This window comes from Phycomyces blakesleeanus, assembly GCF_001638985.1.
Source record: "Phycomyces blakesleeanus NRRL 1555(-) unplaced genomic scaffold PHYBLscaffold_2, whole genome shotgun sequence".
In the NCBI taxonomy this organism is placed as follows: Eukaryota; Fungi; Mucoromycota; class Mucoromycetes; order Mucorales; family Phycomycetaceae; genus Phycomyces; species Phycomyces blakesleeanus.
The window spans coordinates 3,075,413-3,098,526 of record NW_017265135.1 but is presented as its reverse complement, the minus strand read 5'-3'; the positions used below and the strand labels follow the sequence as shown (position 1 = coordinate 3,098,526).

At 34.8% G+C, this 23,114-nt stretch overlaps 5 protein-coding genes across 5 annotated transcripts; 2 read left to right on the top strand and 3 right to left on the bottom strand.

The window, feature by feature from the left end:
- Positions 1-376: 376 nt before the first annotated feature.
- Positions 377-5,884, bottom strand: PHYBLDRAFT_140055 (Homeodomain-like and zinc finger-domain-containing transcription factor; the record flags this gene model as incomplete). The annotated part of the gene is made up of 13 exons (XM_018430326.1): positions 377-1,087; positions 1,259-1,341; positions 1,510-1,630; positions 1,717-1,844; positions 2,052-2,404; positions 2,572-2,678; positions 2,883-3,139; positions 3,269-3,400; positions 3,654-3,869; positions 4,034-4,111; positions 4,443-4,759; positions 5,180-5,663; positions 5,812-5,884. 13 exons carry the CDS (start codon positions 5,882-5,884, stop codon positions 377-379), a joined length of 3,060 nt encoding a protein of 1,019 aa, XP_018298082.1.
- A 3,335-nt stretch (positions 5,885-9,219) lies between these two features.
- PHYBLDRAFT_63817 (hypothetical protein) lies at positions 9,220-11,865 on the top strand (the record flags this gene model as incomplete). The annotated part of the gene is made up of 2 exons (XM_018441188.1): positions 9,220-11,122; positions 11,150-11,865. 2 exons carry the CDS (start codon positions 9,220-9,222, stop codon positions 11,863-11,865), a joined length of 2,619 nt encoding a protein of 872 aa, XP_018298081.1.
- A 1,509-nt stretch (positions 11,866-13,374) lies between these two features.
- On the bottom strand, positions 13,375-14,412 carry PHYBLDRAFT_59077 (hypothetical protein; the record flags this gene model as incomplete). Its single annotated transcript, XM_018440430.1, has 3 exons — positions 13,375-13,521; positions 13,617-13,929; positions 14,078-14,412. The coding sequence occupies 3 exons, from the start codon at positions 14,410-14,412 to the stop codon at positions 13,375-13,377; spliced, it is 795 nt and encodes a 264-aa protein (XP_018298080.1).
- A 1,524-nt stretch (positions 14,413-15,936) lies between these two features.
- PHYBLDRAFT_140052 (hypothetical protein) lies at positions 15,937-16,303 on the bottom strand (the record flags this gene model as incomplete). The annotated part of the gene is made up of 2 exons (XM_018430325.1): positions 15,937-16,158; positions 16,274-16,303. The coding sequence occupies 2 exons, from the start codon at positions 16,301-16,303 to the stop codon at positions 15,937-15,939; spliced, it is 252 nt and encodes an 83-aa protein (XP_018298079.1).
- A 3,553-nt stretch (positions 16,304-19,856) lies between these two features.
- Positions 19,857-22,217, top strand: PHYBLDRAFT_163090 (hypothetical protein; the record flags this gene model as incomplete). Its single annotated transcript, XM_018434729.1, has 6 exons — positions 19,857-19,899; positions 20,128-20,217; positions 20,514-20,708; positions 20,766-20,949; positions 21,475-21,896; positions 21,919-22,217. 6 exons carry the CDS (start codon positions 19,857-19,859, stop codon positions 22,215-22,217), a joined length of 1,233 nt encoding a protein of 410 aa, XP_018298078.1.
- Positions 22,218-23,114: the final 897 nt, after the last annotated feature.

The following is a 23,114-nucleotide window of genomic DNA, read 5'->3' as shown; positions in this document are numbered from 1 at the left end:
ATTTTAATAATAGAGTATAAAAAAAAGCCTGTCTTTAATTATGATGATGCAGATATATGGTGTTGTTATTATTATTTTTGTTAAGAGTAAAAAAGAAAAAGAGGAATCAAAGAGGAATCAAACCTCTGCTGACTAGTATATGAAATGATAAAGAGTACGATTAAATGTAAAATAAAAATAAAGATACAAAGAAGTGTTTGATGATAAGGAGTATGAGAGTTTTTTTTTAAAAGAAAAAGAATCTGTTTGTAAACTATGACCCATTCGTTTCCTTTCTTCTCTTTAAAAAAAGTTTTAAAAAAAGGAAAAGGAAAAAGAGAGTAAGGGTGAAAAATATGATGAAGAGCTTGGTACAAAGAAGAAGAAGAAGAAGGTGTTACAAAAGCGAAGATGATGGAACAAACTTTTTCGCCATAGCTGCAATGGCACTCTGCCGAGGGCTTGGGATGATGTGAGAGGAACTTGCGGTTGGAATGGTTGATTTTATGAGACGTGGATGGTGAAAGGCCAGACTGAGACTTCCGGTGCGCGCATACTTGTAATTGATTCCATAGATTTTTCGCATGGCTGATGTCGAGTCACTCTCGATTGATTTATAGAGATGAGCGTACGTCTTGAAGGTTGAGTCCTGTGTGTCTAGGGTTCTAGCGTGAAGAGGAATGATGTGTTTCTGGAGAAGACTGTGTTCAGGACACCACACCTGAGGTATCATCATACCTCCAGAGGCGTGCGGATCAAACGCACCTGGGGACAACAGTGGAATCGAAAAGGACTTTGGAGGTTGTACTACTTCAAAGGCAAGCTGAAACTGGTTTCTTACCGCGCACTCCACGTGGATGAGTTTGTTACAGTCCCCACATGCCACCTTAGCCCCGCTCGAGTTGTGACAGATTTCACAATCTTTTTGCCACCGAGCAGGATGTATGGCATTGATGTATTCAATTGGTTGAAGAGTTTCAGGATGGACCAACTTGACTTCTGGAATAAATGTCGCGCAGCTGACATGAGCCCACTTGTAATCCGAAGTGGGCTTCATTGGCCGACGAGTGTCACGGTCAGTATCTAGGCAGATAACACACGTATAGTCCTACAAAGACGGAATTAATACACGCGCACACGCACACGCACACGCACACGCACACGTAAATAACAAATAACAAATAGCAGGTAGCAGTAGTAGTTAGAATCTAGGTAGCCTAGGTAATACATTTTCTCACTGTTTTTTCTTTAAAAGTAGAAATAAAATAAACTTGCTTACAGATGACACTTTAGGATGACGTCTATTAGTACAGACATCGCATATCCAAGGGACAGGTTTGTCAGACACAGAACCAATACAATCTATTATAAGCAGGTTAAATATTTGTGTGTGTGTGTGTTAAATAGAAAGAAAGAGAAAAAAGGGTAGTAAAAGTAAGTACGACCCCTTTTACTTTTCGCTTTTTCCCCCTCCTTTTTTTTAAAAGAGGAAAGCAGAAATAAGAATTAAATCAGGCTAATCAAACATACCATTGTGTACAGACATGCTGCAGTCAGCACACACTAATAGTTTGTTTTTTGGCTCCAGATGAGAGCATAAAGAGCATGGCTTTGGTGCATGGGACTGTCGTGAAGCATTGATACGATCCTTCTACAAGAGCGATATTAAAACATAAATAAATGAGTATAGATCTCATACTCATCAATGGTTTACACAAAGATTTAAGATGTACGTACAATAAGCTTAATTCTTTTTCGAATAGGAATATGCTCCGTTTTGGTCACAGCTGCAACTAGGTCTGCATTAGAAGCCGAGGTAACAATGGGTTCTTCAGATTGCTGTTTGCGTTTTTCTGTTTTTGGTACTTTTTTTGACATAAATAATAAGTAAGATGAGTAAGAAAATAGGCGTTTTTGAGTTTTTGAATTATTATTATTATTTAAGAAGAGCAAAAAAAAAGTGAATAAAGGCAGAGAGAAAGAAGAGGTAAGAGATAGCGATAGAGAATGAAGAAATTTAATTCTTTGGAGTTTTTCTTTCTTTCTTTCTTTGCTTAGTTGGTATGCCTTACCTTCGAATGGGGCTTTTAAGGGTCTACCACGGCCACGATTGTTAGCAGCAAGACATTCAGGAGTGATTGGCATGTTCTTTCCATATTTTAGCCAGTAGACACCACATGAATCGCAAACTACAAATTTGAATTCCTTTCGTCTTCTGTCTGTGTCAGATGGAGGACGGCGCCAGATAGAAGATTCGGTTGTGTGGCAGTTTGTGCATCGATAATTTGCATGCTCGTAAGAGCTGATCGGTACAACTGTCAGATCTGTTTCTTCTTCACTATCATCTTCAGAATCCAGCGACTCTGTTGGCGATTTGCTGACACGGCCATCTTGACCCATAGTTGCTCTTCTTTTGATCCGTTTACTATATGTCGAAAGTAATGATAATAATAAGCATAATAAAAACATTGAGTATTTGTTTATTTGTGTATGCATAGTAATTTATACATTGATGTAAAAAGATAAATGAGGATTTTATATAACATTTCTTTAATATAAAGAAATTAAAGTAAAGGAGAAGAAGAAACTTACGTCGGGCGATATACTTTTGTCCACTCTGAATATACTGGCTCGTATCGATCTGTCTTTTTCCACTGGTAAAAGAATCGAATAATGGCAGGCATAGTCTTGTTAGGGATCTGTAAAGAATTAAGTAAAAAATAAAATAGTAAACGTAACAACAAAAATAAAAGATCAAATTTTGTTGTACAAGTGGGTATCAAAATGTATATATATGTGAGTGAGTGAGTGAGTGTGTGTGTGTATTTCCTGGTTATTTTGTCTTTTTTATTTATTTATTTATTTAAAACCAAAAATAAAGAAATCTTCTTACTAGTGCTTACCCTCTGTTTGATCAAATTGAAATCATGACCATGATCTCGGACTCCTTGTTCAAAGGCTTCGAGTTCTTCCTCTGACCATTCTGGAACATGATAAAAGTCGTCTGTAGTGAGCCTAGCCATGATAGAGAGTGCGGTCGAGGCATCATAGTTACTTCGCTCGTACTCAAGCAGGGCCCTATCCAAGAGATCACCTGAGTGAGGGGGAAGTGGGAGATCTGGCAAGGCCTTGACAGCTAACATGTATTTTTCAAGATTATCTGTGTACAATATATTTATAAATTTATAAGAAAATCATTTTGAGAGCATTAACAATATAGCAAATATATATAAATATATATATATATATATATATATATGTGTGTGTGTGTGTGTGTGTGTGTGTATACCTTGGGTATCATCTGTCCATTGCGTACGTCTAAACATTGGACTCAATGTGGCGTCTGTTCCACGAGCTATAGGGGCATTCTCTTCTTCGACTTCTTCCTGTTCTGGTTCCTTGGAAGGATTAGGGCTAGTAGCTGGTTATTATTGTTATTTTTATAAGAAAAAAAAGCATAATTATTATCATTATTTTGTAATAAGTTAATATTATGATTGTTATTCTTAATAATTATAATGCTAATGCTAATGTCAATATTATTATTTATAAATGAATATGCTTTATGCTTATATGTTTATATGTGCGTGTGTATGCATGTTTACATACACAAATCCACACTGTGAAATGAAGTGATATGTATATATATATATGTACACAAATAAATGACATACCTGAACGTCGTTTTATGGGTCGACCGACCCGCTTATTGTACCTGCGTTTTTGAACTTTGCCAAATGATTCCTGGGAAATCTCTTCTGTTGTCAGGGGTGTAGAAGACCGACTTTGGTCGACAATGGCCAAGGCCTCTTCCAACTTAAAATCAGGGGTATCAGCCTGGTATTTTGCTCCTATACGACTCTTCGCATGTGGATAGCAGTTGTTGTTGGCTACATTTGATAGTATTAATGGTGTTAGATGTGACTGCAAAGCATATGTATATAAATAATGTATATATATACAAAAGAGAGAGAGAAAGAAAGATGTAGAAAATTAAAATGAATAGTAAATAGTAAATAGTAAATAGTAAATAAAATGGGCAGATTCGGCGTACATTCAATATCCAGGAGTTGGGTGCTCATGTTGAAGTAACGGAATGGCCACATTGCAGTCATTGTCATTTCTTCTGGTGCTAATTAAAGAAGATAGATTTGAATCAATCATGTATTGATCAATGAGGACATGTATACGATAGATATTAACACTATGTACTCTCACTATCACTTCGCTCACACTCACACTCACTCATACTCATACTCATACTCATACTCATACTCACTCGCACAGTCAAAGATAGATACATTGACCTTTTTCTTCTTCTTATGTCTTTATTTATTTTATTTTATTTCTTTATTTTATGTATTTAGGTATTTATCTAACTATCTATCTTTTAACAAAAAAAAACAAAATCCCTTTTTCTTTTCTATTTATTTGTAATATCTATTTTGACTGGGGTACTCTACCTTTTGGTGTGTGTCTAGGTTCTGTAGGCGCGACCCTTTTCTTGATCTGTTTTTGGGTTGTTTTTGTGACATTTGCACGCGTGGCAGTGCGGGTTTGTCGTTTAGGACGAGAGGAGGAAACAGGCTTTGAGCTATTCGAACTGCTGTCACTCTCAGACGGAGTGGACGTGTTCTGGGATGAGCCTCCCAGGAGCTCTTCTCTAGTACACGAGGCGCACTGCCAGGCAAAGCCTTTGGAAGGCTTTCGAAGAAGAGGAGGATTGAGACAAGACATATGGTAACTTTTTAAACATGCTGCACATTTGACCGACTTGGCACTGATGAGAATACAAACAAAAATGTGAATATATATATATAATTGTTATAATTTTTGAAAACAAAGAAAAGCAAATGTCTATTTATCATCTTCTTCATCTTCATCATCATTAAACCAACAACCTCTAAAAGAGAAGGGGGATTTTGTTGTTGTTTGTTGTTGTTGTTGTCGTTGGGGGTTTTTGATCTTTTCTTATTCTCTATTCTTTTTTCTTTCTTTTATAGAGAGCAATATTTATGTAGAAATTTAATGTAGGGATGTAGGTATGTAGGTATGCGAATGTATAAAGAAGATATAGCGATGAAGATATGTAAAGAGACAGAAAGAGATGGTGTGAAATAGAGAGATAGAGATGGTGTGAAATAGAGAGATAGAGGGGGAGGGAGGAGAGAGGAGGGGGAGGAGAATCATGAACATTTACCTCGCACACCACTCGTCACACATACAGCAGTTACATCGGTCGACTATCAAGTCATCTGCAATAGCTTGCTCCACAACAACAAACTGATACCGTTCTCTTAAGGCAGTCTGGATTGCCAGAGGTACGTTCTGTACGGCCTCACATGCTACGACTTCGTACATTCTTTGCATGTACCGATCGTAGAGACGATGGAAATAAAAATGATCCTCCAATGATCGATACATTTCCAGTCCTTCCTTTCCAATGTAGTGCTTATGGGTGACCGTACACTTGCCTCGGATTGCACTCACTGGGTTGAGATCTGACTGCATGGTGGCGAACAAGAGTCGAGGATCATGGTGCTTTCGATTCACCACATCCTTTGGTCGATTGAACCAGGCAATTCGAGCTTGCTGCCCCTTGCCCGCCACAACAACCGGAAACTCCATGATACGCCCGACATGATAGGGCTCACCCAAGTGCTCCGACGCCAGGAAGACATGGTCTTTATTTATTTTTTTAATTTATTTTTTTAAAAAAATAGGACAAGTTAGAAACAGAGACAAAGACATAAGAGAGAGAGAGAAATAATAATAAAATATTTAATACATTTTTCTTGTCAAATCCAACCACCAATAATAAAAAATGCTTACCATTAACCCGGACTACGGTTCCATCGGAAAGAAGAGCCTGCCTCATTTCTGCAATGGGATGAGGTGTGGCCATGGTGATGGTGATGAGGAGAAGTTTTTAAGACCAAAAAAAAAAAGAAGGGAAAATAAAAAATTAAGAAAATTTAGGCAAGCTTATATACAGAGAACGAGAGAAAATACTGGGACATTTAGAATCCGATCAACCCACCTTTGCCTTCCCCTTTTGAAAGGCCTAGGTGCGCTTATTTGTGCTTGCTTATTAGCCATAGAAGATATACAGATATACAGATATATACATTTGTGCTCACACTCACATTAACGCTTATACTCCCACGCACACACTCATATAATTACATGTAAATTTACATTTACATTTACATTCATTTACATTCATTTACATATATATATAAAAACTATTTAAACTGTGAATAATAGATAATGAATGAAATAATACTCACATTATAAAAATTAAAATAAAAAGAGTATGATTGACATTGAGAGGGGGGGGGGGGGGGGGGGGCTTGATGATAATGGTGATATAATTGTAGTAATTTGCAAATATGCACTCGATATAAATTTTACTATACTTTAATAATAAGGCTTGGAAGGATCGAAGAATATTATTGTGTTTGCGTTTTTCTTGCATTTCTTATTAATGTATCCAAAGAAGTATATATTCAAGTCTCACATCCAATGTACACAAAGCCAAATCAAGATGTCTAATAATAATAATAATAAGAAAAACAAGGGGATATATATATATATATGTATGTATGTATGTATGTATGTATGTATGTATGTATGTATGTATTTCCTTTTATTCAAAATATATGTAAAGATATATATATATATATAAATGACTTGGTTACTATGAGATATTTTGGTTATTTGATTGACTTGAGGTAAGAAAAAAAAAGACCCTGTTTGCTATAACCTTTGGCTTTAGTAGATACAAAAATTGCTTTCTTTCGTAAAGACATCAAAGACCATTACATGATCAACCTTTGACATCTTCCTTCATCTTCTTTTTATAATTTATTAGTCTACATTTGCCTGCGTTCTTTTCTTCCCTTTATATTTCGAATACCCTGCTAAACATTTTGTCGGTTTGTATTTTATATAGTCTATGAAAATGACCTAAAATTTTTAAGTCTTTATAATGAAATTAGATGTGTATATTTGCTTATAAGCTCTTTTTATTTATTATTTATTGCTCTTAATATAAGTATGAAAGCTATCTATAATTGGCTTGCTTTTTTTTTGTAGAGTATAAACCTCATATATATAGTTTTCAAAAAGAAAGGCTCGAATTTAATATTCAAATATCTCATTAACATATCTACAATCTGTAGCTCTCGTTCTCCCTCTTTTGTATCTTTTTTACTGACCAATAATTGAAAGAATGTCGGATTTGAAAGACCAGATAACCAAAAAAAAAAGAATCTTGTACCCTTCGCTATCCAAAAGTATTATATATATACGTCTGTATATATAGGCACGCACACATATATTGATATATTACTGAGGAGGTGTATACCACATGTAAAGCCAAATGCAATAAAATAACCTTTTTTTTTGTATTTTTATTCACAGAGAATATATAAATATATATATGGTTATTCACTTGGTACTTCTTTTAGATCTTCATATTGATTATGTAGTCTATGTAAGTCTTTAATAACATTATCATGGAATCAAATGAAAGTACCAAAATGATCATGTAGACTTAATTCAATATCAATTACACCTCTTCGCTCTCTCTCTCTTTCTCTCTATCTTTATCTCAAAAGTCTCAAATACTTTTATACAGTAATAATTACTATATTATTAATATTATTTGTAAACATGCTTAATTGTCTGTCAAGTAATTACATAGAAATCAAAAAAAAAAATAAGGCTTGTAAATCAACCTTGCAAATTACTTGTTTTTTATTGTAGTGTAAAAATTCATGTAGATTGTGTATAAATGAAAATATCTTGATCAATTTTTACTCTTTTCTTTTGGTTCGCCGCCTAAATTATTCTATCAACACCACAGCAGATTTTTTTGTGTAATCTTGTTCCTTAAAAGGATTCTTGTATACGGGGCGAATTTTGCCCATAACAGGAAATTCATTTTTTTGGGGGACTGAAAAGTGGGGGGATGGGGGGACTACTCTCGGCCAATAGATTTCGATTAAAAAATGTACTGCACAATTTCAAAAATGGTTCAAATTTTTAATTTGTTTCAAATAATTTTGGGTTGTAAAAAATTTATTTTTTATTTCGAAAAAAATTAGGCTAAAAAAAAGCTAGACTGGACCATAAAATCCACAGGCAGTAGCACACCAGTATATTCGTACCACTAGAAACACTAGTAGTATAACTGTTTGTACTTATGCCTGTAAATTACGTGATCGGTTTGCTGCAAACTACTATGTCTAGCTAATCCAAGAGACCCGGTGCCAGAAATTCCAATAAACCCAAAGAGCATAAAGATTTGAATTTCGAGAAAAGCTAAAGCAGAAGAACTAATAATTAGTAATTAAACTTAGTTATATATATTTAACAGAATTTTACCTTTGACTCTATTAAGGCATTTGCAATAAAAGGCAGCCAAATCTCTGCAAGTGAGGAGTAAATAGTTAGTCTTCTGTTGCTTTGTAAGAGGAACATGTAGTTATTACCTCTTTATTGATTTACCGAGATGATGAAAAACTAATTTATAAACTAGAATTGTATGATTAATAAACACAATGACATAAAAAACTTTGATAGCATAAATACCTTTGAGCTTACGGTCTTTAAGCAAAATTCTGCTTCTATAAATACTATAAGTATACTGGAATATCTTACAAATGGAAGCTCATGCAAATAATAAATATTTTGTGGAAAAGTAAAATGAAAAAGAAGACAAAAACACGCGATATTTTCTTAAAAGAAAAGAAGTAAAAAAAATTCTAATTGGTCCGCTGACATTAAATATCGATCTTTCCACATTTTATAAATTCAATTATTTTCGCAAAGTCATTTTCCCCCCTTTGTTTTTACAATCAATTTACTATTATGCAAAAGAATACAAGACAAGAAACATATAAAATCGTTAAGACTCGCCCCCCTAAAAGGCAAGGCGAACTTAACTTTAGCATCAATTCAGGTGTTTTTACCTGCTCTGAATGCGAAAAAGAGTTCGAAAAGCCTTGGTTACTGAAAAGGCATTCGAAGGTTCACCATATAAGTAATCAAATGGCAACCAATACTGTACTCGACGAACCCGAGCAGGCCGAATTGATAGTCGAGAACACTATTCCGGATGCTAATGCATTTGATTACTCGAGTGACGAAGATGACTCCTCCAGTATCGGGGATGAAGAAGACAACATTGTAGACGAGGAAAACGATATTGTCGATAATTTCTTTGATATTGAAATGAACAGTAATCCAGTTTTCAACGCGTTCTCTGACATGTTTTCTTCTGCTGCTGCTGCTGATGAGGTATCAATGACCGATGATGACTCTGAGATCCCGGAAGAAGTCTTTGAGACAATTGGCGCTGTAAATGACCCTACAAGCTGTTATCCTTTTCGCGATCTTCAAACCATGATCCTTTTCGCTTTTATCGATGGGGATAATGACATGATCTCCCAGCGAATGTTGAAGAAGATACTGCTTGCGATGAACTTGATCATTAAGATCCAGCAAGAAACTCCCATAGGAAGAACATTTAAGTTACCTCGTTTGGATGCTCTTTTAAATTATCAGGCAAGAAAGAAGTCCAAGATGCCTGTCTTTCCTTCACAAAGAATATCAGTACCTGGATCAAACGGGAACGCATTCGCCCACATTAACCTTCCGTCCGACCACTTGAGATTTCTTATGGCAAACCCAAAGAAATCCAAGTTGATCTCGTCCATGCCCGATCGTACCCCAAACCAATCGATCTGTTTGGAACAAGGTGAAAAGTGGAGAACCCACCATCTCTTTCAGCAGCCTATGCACACTGTAAATGGTATAGATGTCTGGTTTGGAAACATCGTTTACTTGAAGACAAACGATTGCAGCATCCGCTTTTTGGTTGAATCGTTCCACACGGCAAATAAAAACATTTTTGCGAGAGGGTATCTGGTCAGAGCGATTTCGATTGTATGCTATGGCGTTGAGGTTGCTGTTACCGATCTTAGAGTAGAGCAGATCTCTCACGTTGACACCACTCCTGTTGAAAGAGATCACTACTACAGTATCTCAAGTAGCCTTACCAGATTGAGTCCTGCTCATGACTTTCTTCTTTTTGGAGTTCATCCAATGAAGAAGCCTATGCCTCTTTCTGTTTTGCCCGGTAATGTAGATCGCGATGCAGTGTTTTACAAAGTTAGGATTGTTTCAATCATCCTTTTTACAGACGACACTTCCGGCAATCGTTCAAAGCAGTACAATCCGTTTGAAAGCTGGTTAATGAGATGCGCTGCCTTGCCTTTTAAGGATCGAAATTCGATAGCAAACATCCAGTTTCTTTCTACAATCCCTAAGAAAGATGGTGCAAATGGTATGTCTCTTCTGCCAGCAATCGTTGATGACTTTAAGAAACTCGAGAAAGGTGTAAAAATGTTCTCCGCTGAAGACAATGAGTATGTTCTGGTTGTTGCTCCCATCCTTTGGATTGAGGCTGACACGCCATGTCATTCGGAACTTTGCGGATTGCTTGGGCCGGCCACCACATTTCCTTGCAGAAGATGCTACATCGAACTTAGACGTGCAAAAGACTTTGTGAAGGACTTGTCCTACTTCTGTGAGTGCCATGAGAGACGAACTCGAGAGCACTATGTTCTTGCAAACTCGTCACCTGGCAGAGACACTGAGATCCCAAATGCTCCGAAAATTGGAATGAACACGCCTGCAAACGAGATAAGCTTTAGAGATCGTTCGACTGGCCGCTTATTAGAATTGCAGTCGTTTGATCCAGAAAAGGATACACCAGTGGAAATCCTCCACACGATACTTCTTGGTGTTGCAAAGTATATGGTAATTGACTTGGTTAAGGTCGTGCTTAAGAATGACACAGCCACAATAGCAAGACTTTCAGAATTCTTGACAGATTACACGCGATCAACTGGTCTATCAAGAAAGTTCACCCGAAACTTGAGACATAGTGGTTCATTCCTCGGTAGAGATTTCAAGGTTCTGCTTCAAATACTTCCTGTAATTCTGATTACAGAATTCTCTGGAAATCATGAGCTAGACCTTGTAATACCATGCTTTGTTGAACTTGGCCGATTGTGTTCTCTGGTATTCGTTCGTCAGGTGACATCAGACTTTGATAACTATATTATCAGAGTAGATAATGCAGTGAAGCGCTTGATCAGAGCATTATTTGACTACGATAAAGGAACCAAGAACGAGCTCCACAAGGCATATTGCACCAAGCCGAAAGTTCATTACTTGACACATCTCAAGGAAGATATAATTCGTTTTGGCCCAGCCCTCAATTATGAAACAGAAAAGGGCGAACAGTTCAATAAGCACATTCGCGAACATCTGTTTCATACGAATCGCCAAAACACTTCCAGGGATGTTTGCCTAAAGTTTGCAAAGCAGGTAGCATTGCAACATGTAATTGACGGCGGGTCGTGGATTAATAGCTCTGGCAACCGAGAGAAGTCTGGAACTGGAATAGAGAGGTTCATTAAGGACAACAATGAATCTTTGTTCTATTACACCTTCTTTGGCGGCTCGAGAGAGCTAAAGGACAACAACGACACTGGAGATATTGAAGATGACGCCGTCCAAAACAACAGTTTTGGCGCGTTTGTTTTTAAAGATGATCCAATCTCTCGCCCTCGTATAGGACTTGTCTCAGGCTCTGTTGTTAAGTTTCTTAGCATTGTTCCTCGTACGGATAATGACAGAAACAATAACTATGCCAAGGCTGTAATGACAGGTGAGCATTCTGATGTTGCTAACATGAATCTCGTTTGTAAGTTAGATTTGCACATTTTCCGCAACCCATTTTACATTGTAAATTTGAGCAAGTTCGGTTCCTACTGGTTCATTTTCAATAATATTCTTTTTGATGAATAAAATGATGCTACTTCTTTATTATTATTATAATTATTATTTGAACCTTCTGTTTTCTTCTTCTCAACATCAATTTTTTTGCGTAATTTCTGTGAAGTCATTTTTTGGTTACTCAAACCAACCCCCAACTTTCCTTAATAAATCCTTTGTCTCACTTGAACACTTTCTGACTTCCCTAACAGTTTTTTTTCTTACTTTAAAAGCCCACAAGTAGTACTGAACTTAATTTTATCCTTTATTCGGATGAAAAAAATTGAGTACGAAAACAAATTACAATATTTTGGCCTCTAAGCCAATCATATTGCTTAGGTGCCAATTTTCACCCAAAATGATAACAAAAATCTCTGGTGGTGTACACACCATCCCATTCCTGGCCACCCTTCCGGCATGGTATTTTTCAATATCTCATTGGATCGATAACAGTACAACGGTACAATGACTTGTCTATTGACTGCCCTTTACAATCAAACATTCGATCAATCGATCAATCGATGTATATACATATATATATAAAAATCAATCAATCAATGAAAAGACATTAGTGCGTAGATTTATTAATGATACATCGAGGGCCACGTTGTGTTGTAAACTCAGCTATTCGAGGTTATTTTGTCACAAGTAAAGAGACAGAAAAACCAAAAAAAAAAGTCTAAATTTCATGAACACCAACGTATCATAAATGAAGATCAACTATATATATGTGTGTGTTTATATGTTTATGTGTTTATATGTATATGTGTGTATACGTGTGTACGTGTGTACGTGTTTTTCCATGGTGACAAGTATAAGTTAGTAAATCAAACAAACAGAGTATACATACATTTATATATAAAAAAGGCCCTAATTACAATGTCCTTTTTTTTTGGCTCGTGTACCTTGTTGTTTAGTTCATTTCATTCACCTCCGTTTCATTACAAAAAGGAAAAAAATAAAATAGAAAGTAGAGCGGGCATATAAAGTATACTGTTTCAGCCAATAGCTTCAGACGCTTTCATTTTATATTATTATTCTTGTTTCCATGGAAACCGTCTCCACAACAAAACACAACTTTATTTTTATAACCAAAAGAAAAAGAAAAAAAGAAACGTTTCCATGGTAACCAATTTATTATCATAACAATTTATTATTTTTCTTTTTTTTTAAAAAAAAAATTAAAATCAAAAATGGGTTGAAATTAACAAGGTGTTTGTGTTTGTGTGTGAGTGATTATGTATCTTAGTGAGTGGGTGAGTATACTGTGTGTGTGTGTGAAATGATAAGTGTGGGTATACATATGAAAATAATATCTAAAGAATTTCTTTAAGAGAAAAAAATATACACCAGTTGCCATTTTTTTTTTCAATTACTACCAAAACGTATTTAAATCAAAAAGAAGATTACTAAGAAAAGAAAGTAAAAAAAGGGGGGAAAGGAAGGGAGGAATGAACTTTTCTTTATCTTTCTCATTTGACCTTGTCTTTCTTTCATGTTCTTCTTCTTTTCTTTTTTTTTGGTTGGTCTCTTTGAAAGTATTCAAAAAATGCGTCGGTGACGAACAACGACTTGGACATACAGAAATGCCATACCAAGTATAATTAACATTACAAAAGACTGGGTAGAGAAGATAAACGATAAAAATCTTCCGGCCAAACTGGACTTGTAGCACGCCTTGTCTGGTATCTATATAAATATATTTAAATATATATCATCGTAATGTTTGTATTCAATTTAGATAATAAATTAATAAAGCGCAATGCAATATTTCATCATCTTACCGGAATCCAAACATAGTCTGGTGCTGGTCTTCCTGTAGAAGTAGGTGATCCCAGTTCTGAAGGGGCCACAACTCGCATCGTGGTGCAATCGTGAACAAGATAGCATGTATATACAGCCAATGTGATTCCGCCTACAAACATCCACCGCAGTCCACTGTGCCTTTTTGTCTTTCGTTCTTGCTCCCGTTTATTTTCTTGCTGCTGCTGTTGCTGGTAACTTTGCTGATTCTGTTGCATTTGAGAATCTCGTAAAGGCAATGAATGAACACTGTGGATCAGGTACCGAAGACAACGATCATCAACGTAATAACCTCTAAGAAAGTGTTAATCAAACGTGCTCATTTTATTTATATTGTTCTTTTTTTTTTTATTGTGGTGTGTGCCATTCAATCTATATATTACTATTATTATTGTTATTGTTATTATTGTTATTAGTATTTTCTTTTCTTTTTATTACTCACCGAGGTGTTAGACTCTGAGTAGGGGAAACATAACGCATCGTACTGGGATTACTGATCTTCCGACAAAGGCGACACCTTGATCTTCCATTCAGACTTTGCTGGGTCGAAATCGAAAGGCTGTCCGAGTCAAGGTCGTGTCCAAATTCATTGTAGGTTCCATTAGCAATCGCTTCAAACAATCCCGATTCCTCCAAATCGCATTCTAATTGAAAGGCATCCTGACGTAATAAGACGGGTGGTTTCCAATCATCCGGGACCTTCAATGGAGTTGGCAATATACGAGGAATTGGCTGATGGCCAGTAGTAGGATGCTGCGGGCGAACAGTTGGAGTCATTGGAAGTAGAACAAGACCGATTCGGTTTAAGAATTTCGAGTCACTTTAAGCCCTATTATCCTCCGCTTTCACTTTCTTTTGCTTTTCTTTCTTGTTTGCTTTCTTGCTTTTTTTGGAATTTGAAGCAAAATAAAAAATAAATAAATATAGGATATGATATATGTAAAAGATGAATGGCTTCATTATGATTATTATTATTATTATATGCTCCTTTTCCTCTTTCTTATATATATATATAATAAAATAAACTAAAGAATACCTCCTTATTAAAGCCGCTTTTAAAGCATGTGTATTACGTATTTTACTCTGAGAGTAAATTAGATGTCTTACAATAGCGAGACAAAGAAGGATCATTTTTTGTTTTTTGCTTTTTTTTATGTTTTGAATCTTTGATCAAATAGACAAGATTTTATACTAGATAACTCTGCTGCCTTTTCTCTTTACAATTCTTTTATTCATTTATCTATTTGTATTGTATTGTATTGTTTGTCTGTTTTTTGGTTAGGTAAAATAAAATTGGAACTTGAACGGCAAGGTTAATGTGAAATGTGAGTGTAGATGTGAAACAGAAGAAGTATCTCTACTTTACATTAAAAGACTGATTTCAAAGTGTGCACTATGCTAGATTACGGGATTTTTTCTTTCTTTCTTTCTTTCTTGCTGCTAAGATCATAGTTACTCTTGACACTTTGAAACTAAAATAAATTTGTTTTTCAGACTCTTTGTAAAATGACTAGTTTAAAATATATGTAAGATTATGTGAGTAATGTACACAAAACATGGATCACCCCCCCCCCCCCCCCCCCCTTAGCTGCAACCGGATATTTGTAATTGCTATTCTCAATATATATATATATATACCTTCTTCTTTTTATTTTGCTTTTACTTTATCTCTTTATTTATTATTCTTAAGTACCAGGTTTAAGCAATTAGCTTGAAAAATAAATATATAGATAATTTAAAGAGTATTGACATTGATTTATCACGAAACGAACTTTATGAACAATTAACAATCATTTCACTCCAGAAATAAGACGTAGTAATTAGTGAATATCGTGGCCTAATACAATATTTCAAAAAAAAAAATGACTTTCTTTTGTTGTTGTTCTGTGTAAACACTTAATTCTTGGTAAAAACTAATTTACTGAAGATTGGATGTAGATTTATTATTATTATATATAAACCTTTCATAATAAGAAATCGGTGTGTGGTTTAAACAAAATTAATCAGCCAACACTGAAAAAGATGTATTTCTTTATCAAAAATAAATGAATAGAAAAGAATTTTTTCAAGATTTTAATCAACCCATTTACATAGTAATAATAGTAATAATGAATGAATGAAGTACAAAAATGAACATCTTTATTTGTTGGATGATTAAATAAGTAATGAAACATTTAAACAAATTATAAATTCAACATCATATAAAGTACAAAAAAGCAGGCTTCTTTGGATTTTTATCTTATTCTTTGGTAATAGGTGAAGCAAAGGAAGAGTTTACTGTTGCTATTAGACTGGTTCCTTTTATAAATCTCTCTTTGTTCGTGTTTTGGATTGGTTGAGCTGGACGGAATCAACAAAGCCAAGTGATCCTAGTGCTTCAAGAACCCTGTCTGTAGAAATGGTGATGTCATGGCTTGGAGTGTACATATACCAGTCTGGTAGCTCCCCAACACGCCCTCCACAGTCCAGGTGAATATCCGATTGATCAATCTCCAGTGAAATTTGATCCTGGGGTTCGGTGGTCTTGATAAGAAAAGAGTGACCCATTTACTAAATACCAATATATATATTTGGTAATAAAAAAATAATAACAATGAAAGAGAGAGAGAGAGAGAGAAGGTGTCTGTGCACCATTGACCTCAAAATGGTTGTTGGAACTCAGAGTCATGCCAGCCGTTCCTAATTTTGTACAACACAACTACAATTATATTCTAAAATACATAAATATCAATGTCGCGACAAATCAAAATCATTTCAATATCAATCTCAATTACACTGACTCCAAAAGGAAGAGGAAGAGAAGAGACTTGGAAAGTTATAATGTGTTAACCAAACTGGCAGATAGCCTTTTAAAGTAAAAATAAAAGTAAAGCGTTACCAATTCTTAACAAGAGCTATTAGTAATTATTATAATAGTAATATTACTATTATCTCCACTGCCACTGCTACAAGTAATAACAATAGTAAAAGTAGTAGAACAAGATCTTATTCCTTAGTGGCATACTGTGACTGCGAATGTTGCATGTGCTAGAAACGCGTAAAAATGTTTGATGAAATGTAAGCGGAAGTCTAAAAAAAAGGGAAAGGTTTAGAGCATCTGCAGCGGTTACATTATCGAAAACATTATATATAGTGTAGTATAGCCACACCGGGGATTGAATACCAGTTAAAAACAGATTGCCAAATTGTGGTTACATTACAAAGGAACTATTTGAGCTTTTTGACTGTCTAAAGTTTCCAGTTTTTCACTAATGATTTTGTTCATATTCTTTTTCTTAAAATTTATTTTATTGGACATTTGTTCTTTATAGATGCATTAAAAATATGAATTTAATAATCTCAATATTGTCAGATTAATAGTGAGCATAATTTGTGAGAATTTCTTTGCTCATTTCTATAGACTATTGTTCGTTTTAACAAAGGATGTGAGAGGGAAGAAAACGATTCAAAAAGATAATACCGATTTATAATGTAACACTACATGTAATGTTCCTGACCTTAAAAATGGACTACATTATCTATAATGTTGTCTGTAATGTGACCACTGCAGACGATTTTTTAAGAATATTTCGGAATCTACATTAAAACCGTCGCAAAAATTAATTTTAATGTAACCGCTGCAGATGCTCTTAGAGGAAACACTAGAGGGGATGGATAGAAAAGAAGGCAATACACAAAGCGCAGCAGAGTAATAAAATTATTCATTAATCACAAAAGGGCTATAATACGATGACATGGTATGGTAATATATATATATATATATTGTCTTGACTTGACTTGAGTGGCGGGTTGTTAGCATTAAAAGCAAAAGATAAATCATAGATGTGTATATTCCATGCTAGATAGATTGCACGTCTTTAAGCATTCCTGCCTTCTGTAAATACTAAGCAACAATTCTACAGATGTAAATAGAGAAGCCCTCTTTTTGATGACCCTTAATACATGTATCTATTCATTCATGCCTGGGCTCAAGTACAAGATGACTTTCCGTTGGACCGCGTGTAACATTATGTTGTACAATAAAAGCACGCAAAAAGAACTGAGAACTAATTATTGCGCATTACACATTACGCATTACGCATTGTTACTATTCAGAAATATGTTGACAAAAGAGAGAGAGAAAGTAAATTAGTCAAGTGTGTGTCAGAAACGAATTATTGATACCCTTGAGTTGTATTCATATTTAACTTAAAAAAAAAATGATGTGATAAATTTGATAAATGGGATAAATGTGATTATTATCTTGTCCCATTCACTCCCTCTACATATAAGCATGTACTCTTAAAGGTACCATTGAAGAGATTTTATGAAGAAAGATAAAGACAGAATGTGTGCTCATAGGTTCCTTAATCGTCCTTTAACCTTATCTTACCTTGTTTTCTTATATGTATGTATGGACCACTTCTTATTGTCTTGGGCTTCATTTTTGTAAAGTGTATATGTTCCAAGTATATTACAATATATTATACAATCGGACGGCACCTGGTTAAATGAACAAAAAGGGCTGGGAGTTACATGCTCTTTTAGAATCTTCCTCTTCAACAAAAAATCCAACAGTCTTATATATATGAAAAGCACATAATATTGTATAGCCTTTTAAAGGCTACCAAAAAAACAAATTATGAGCTCGTAACTTTCTTCGTTATACAAGAAAAATTATATAGTAAGTTAAAGACTGACCGCATGTGCATTATTATACCCTTGCTGTGTTCATGAATCAGTTTCGGAAATTGATTCGAAAAACCCATGCGAAGCAGTGCATTTTCAGCTAAACTTTATCCTGTCATTTACTTTTCTATAAAAACAAATAAATCAATAAGTTTTACAAGCCGATTAGAACTATACCAGTAGGAAGTTTGATTATTGCGATAAACGGGTATATGATTCATAGCGATATCATTTCTTATTGCTTGTAAATATTTATCTACTTTACCCCAAATATTTCTTTCAACAGCAACAGCAAGGGAAATAACTACCCTAGTGATCTGTTACAACTCGACTGCTCAGCACCTTGTATTTCTGACCAAACCTTACCATGAAATCTAGAAATTCTGAGACAAAGATTGTATTGGCTCTGAAACAGGGCTAGATTATCAGAATTAATCTACCAAGTCACCATTGTGGTTGGCAAAGTGAAAGTCATCAAGAGAGCCTTTTTTTAAAAAAAAAACAGTACTCTTATTATTGTTCTTGTACGTCTCAAATTTACACGAAACACACGTTTCTTTTTTTCTATTTTCTTTTCTGTGAGTTCACCCGGCTTAACGGCTTGTTTGTTTGATTAAACTTTATCCATTAATAAGCCATTTTCTTTCTAGAATATGAATGACGGCTTTATTACCATCGCTATTGCTACCAGCATTACCATTACTAATTCAACCATATATTATATTAAACTTTAAAGAAACAAAAAAGGAAACACCACTTACTAAATAGTCAGTTACTTTGACACAGATATAGTTTGTTATTCAAATCAAGAATGATAATAATAGTAGCAGCAGCAGCAGCAATATTTGATCTGTAAAGTAAGAGGTTACAGAGGTAGTCTTTCTTTGATTTTGATTGACGAGTCCAAAAGTTCGGATATGACATTCTCACTATTATTCTTATAGATATATACACATGCTTTGGAGGTACAACAAGAAAAGTGATTTTAGTAATATAAGTAATACAATATATTTTTATTCATTCTAGTCCTTACCTCTAATGATTTCAAGGGTTTCCGGGAATTTTTTATGAAATATTATATTATATTATATTATATTATAAAATATATATACAGTTATACAAGCTGCACATCTCCGCCTGCGTGTGTGTGTGTGTTTTTTTTTGTGGTGGTACTTTCGGAAGGATGATTTGCCTACGAATCTGCCTGGTATGAAACAAACAACAGTTAAGGATGAACGCCTTAATTAACTGCAACTAACTCTCCTTTATGTAAATTTTGCTAAAAACACAAAAAAAATAATTAAGTCATAATTATGAGTAATAGTTTCAGCTCGTACATCTAAACCTTGACAGCTAATGACAGAAAAAGGAAAGTCTCGTCAGCACTTGCAAAAAATAAAGTAAAAAAATAGATAAAGAAAAATATTTGCCAAATTTGTCTTATCTCAAATATAGATATATATATATATATATATATTCAACCAATCAAACAAGATCCTGTGTGTTGAACTATAAATCGATTTTGTCAATCAATGACCGCAAAATGATCTTTTATGACAGATATATACTTCTTTACGCGTGCTTATCTGTACCTGGGTATATTTGACAGATCAAACGTGTTTATATCAGTATTTTATTATATCATTATATTTGCATTACTTTGTGCTTTGGCTACAACAAGGCTAAAAAGGCAATAAAAAAGAAAGAAACAAAAAAAAGAGCTTGTGTAGCTTGATCTTTAAGATAGACTGTTGGATCGTCTATATATTTTTCTTGTGTAATAAACCCTATTTTTCTTTATTTTTTGATTAATAATACGTACAGCATATGAGAATATTAATGTCTGCACTTTCCATTTGGAGAAAACTCTTTTGAGTCTACATCTGCCAGCTACCCAACTGTCTAGCTGCAATTGTACATTACACCAGTTTGAGATTCAATAAAGACCCATATTTCCATGTCCTTTTCTTTTTACCCCTTTTTTAAAGAAAAAGAAGATGGCTAACCAAGTGATTATACAAGAAAAATCCTTGTTTCTTCAAGAGATCATATATATATATATATATAGGGAAAGAAGACATGTAGTTAATGACTTATGTAGCTATTTCTCTTAAAGAATATCATTCAGAGCTTTAAATATTGATGTCATTCTTGATGTTTAGTTTATTCACAATAGTCTAGTCCAATACTAACGTTTTCTTTTGGTGTAGTTTTGCAGGGCCTAACCGCGTCCCAAGACTATATACTTTTTATGTTTGCATACAGTTTGTCTCGACAACCTATTTTAATTCCAGTAATGGCTGACATTGAAACCCATGCACTCTGTGGGCGTGTATTTTTCTGCAGCCAAGGCGAAATTGTTCTTTTTTGGTGCTGCTGCTGCGTTACAGTGTCTCCTGAAGAAGGTCATTTTTTATATTGGTTTTTATAGATAAATAAAAACAAGTATTTTCTACTTACAGCCAAAGAAAGGACAGTAGTTAAATACTCAGCAATCCCAGCACCGCTGTTATCTGATAGAGGGATATCTATTTCTTTAAGGCAAGCATGGATTATGATTCAATTTATAAGCTTAGTACCCATTATTCGCAAATTTAGCTTGTTGAAATGGCATGTCAGAGTACATAAATTCTGGGCGCATTCTTCGTAAGGGAGGAGACTAGACCAATGGCAGAGTGCGCTTTCTCTTAAACAGTCAGCTTTATGTTTGTCTTTTTTCGATATTTTGATAGTAGGCTTGTCCTCACAGAAAAACACATCTTGAATCCTAGTTGAGTTCGTGAATATGAAGTCCAGAAGCTGTACAGTGTATTGAGTGGAGAATTTATCGCGAGTCCTGTCATTATAGATAATGGAGTCTAATGTATGGAGGACAATCACCAAGTCCAGGGCAGACATACCGGCAATCTTTACTGGCAGTTGGAGGCCACTGGAGGAAACAACTGGCAGACAGAAGACAGCCAACTGGTTGGGTTTCCTTTTGTTTGTTGTTTCGACGGTGGCAGTAAAGAAAAACTTCATCCTTAGCGACACCAAAGAGGTAATCATGGACCTGGTCAAGGCCTGTTCTGTTGCCCAATGATGGAAAATAACAGAGAGAGATCCGAACAATGGATAAGTAAGTCAATCATATATATATATATAATAAGCAATTTTTAATCACATTTATAGATCTATTAATCGATGGTATTCCTTCCTTTGCGATGAGATTGCAGAGAAGAGGCTTAAGTCTACCATCTTCGTGATTAACAAGCACATGCTGGTTCATCTTGGTTATATCATGAGAGAGAAGGGTCCGCTGCGAGTGTATAGCTGCCGTCCAATTGAATGCCTTATTAGTGCATATCGAGCTACAAGAGGGTCCCGGAAAGAAACAAGAAAAAACATGGATAATATCCTGTTTTGTAAGGCCGGAATACGGCATTGCCTCAGTGGTCGGTCTGCTGTTGTGAGACCAACCGACAGAAGGACCGGCAGCTTCGAGGTCGCGAGTGATGATGTTGTTGGTCCCGAGCTTTTGTCGAGCCCAACAAGAATGTTTCTTGGTGCTGTGGAGAAAGAGATGTGCATGAATTACGGTAATTTAGTGAGAGGTGGCATCTATTCGGGGCCAAGACACTGACGAGCTTGTGGGAGTAAGTAACAAGAGTTATATCTTTAAAAGTTATGGATTTATTCGAAAATTCTTCTTCCATTCTGTCTTGGGAGAGACTAGTCTCTTTTTTATCGATGAGCATCTGTGTGGCGCTTGGGCCAGTAATGAGGGGATGTTCCCTGTGTGGGAAAGGCTTACGCTCAGTGAGATGAAGGTGGTGGAGGTGAAGTCCATCAAGGGGATGACTGGTCTTATTGACGACATTAACAATGAGAATATTAGTCATGTGGTATTTCCTCATCCACGTCATTATGAATAGTTTTTTCTTCTTCTTTTTTTCTACATGTGCAAATATAAATCCTCTCTTTTTAACCTAATTACCCACTACCATGAAGTACATTGATTTCAAATAATTAATCATGTCAGAGTTGATATTGAAACTCAAAATGAAGATATATTAAAGACTGTCGACTCAGATTTTCAACTTTTTGCACGAGATCAGTGCCTTGGAAAATAAACCTACGTTACATGCATATTTAAATATGGAAAATGTTTTACAAATTTGATTAGGTTTTGGTAGATTTTTTACCAAAACTTAATCAAATTTGTAGCCTCTCATATTCGTCTATTTGCTTTTCTAAACTGACGCTATTAAAACAGCGAAAATATATAGAGAAATATAAGTTTCGAATATAAACTTACAATGGCATGGAAAAGTCTGATTATTCATTTTCATACGAAATTTACTCTAATCATATATCACATATGCCTTGGATAAAAGACATGTAATACAAGCTCCCAATTACATATAGAAGTTATAACTGTTCTATAGCCAAAACAAGTGAAAAGTTTAGTTGAATCAATAGGACATGCTATTATTTATAATTTTAGTAGTCGCCTTGTCAAAAATATTATATAGGTAACTAATAGTCCTTCTATGGAAACGCTTTGAAAATTTCAAAAAAAAACCTTTTTTTTTTATAGCTATTTTTTGTACAACTCTACAAATCTGAGTCCACAGACGTCTCTAGTGAAACCAATATATAAAAAAAAATAAAACAAATTTGGGTTGATTTGTCATCTTGACTTGATTGCCTTTTTTGGATTTATTCGGCTACTACAGCAAATAAAAATAAGATATAAATATTTTATGATGATTTTCTGATTCGATTTTTTTTTATATTTTTACGTATGTATATATATATTTCTAAAGCCT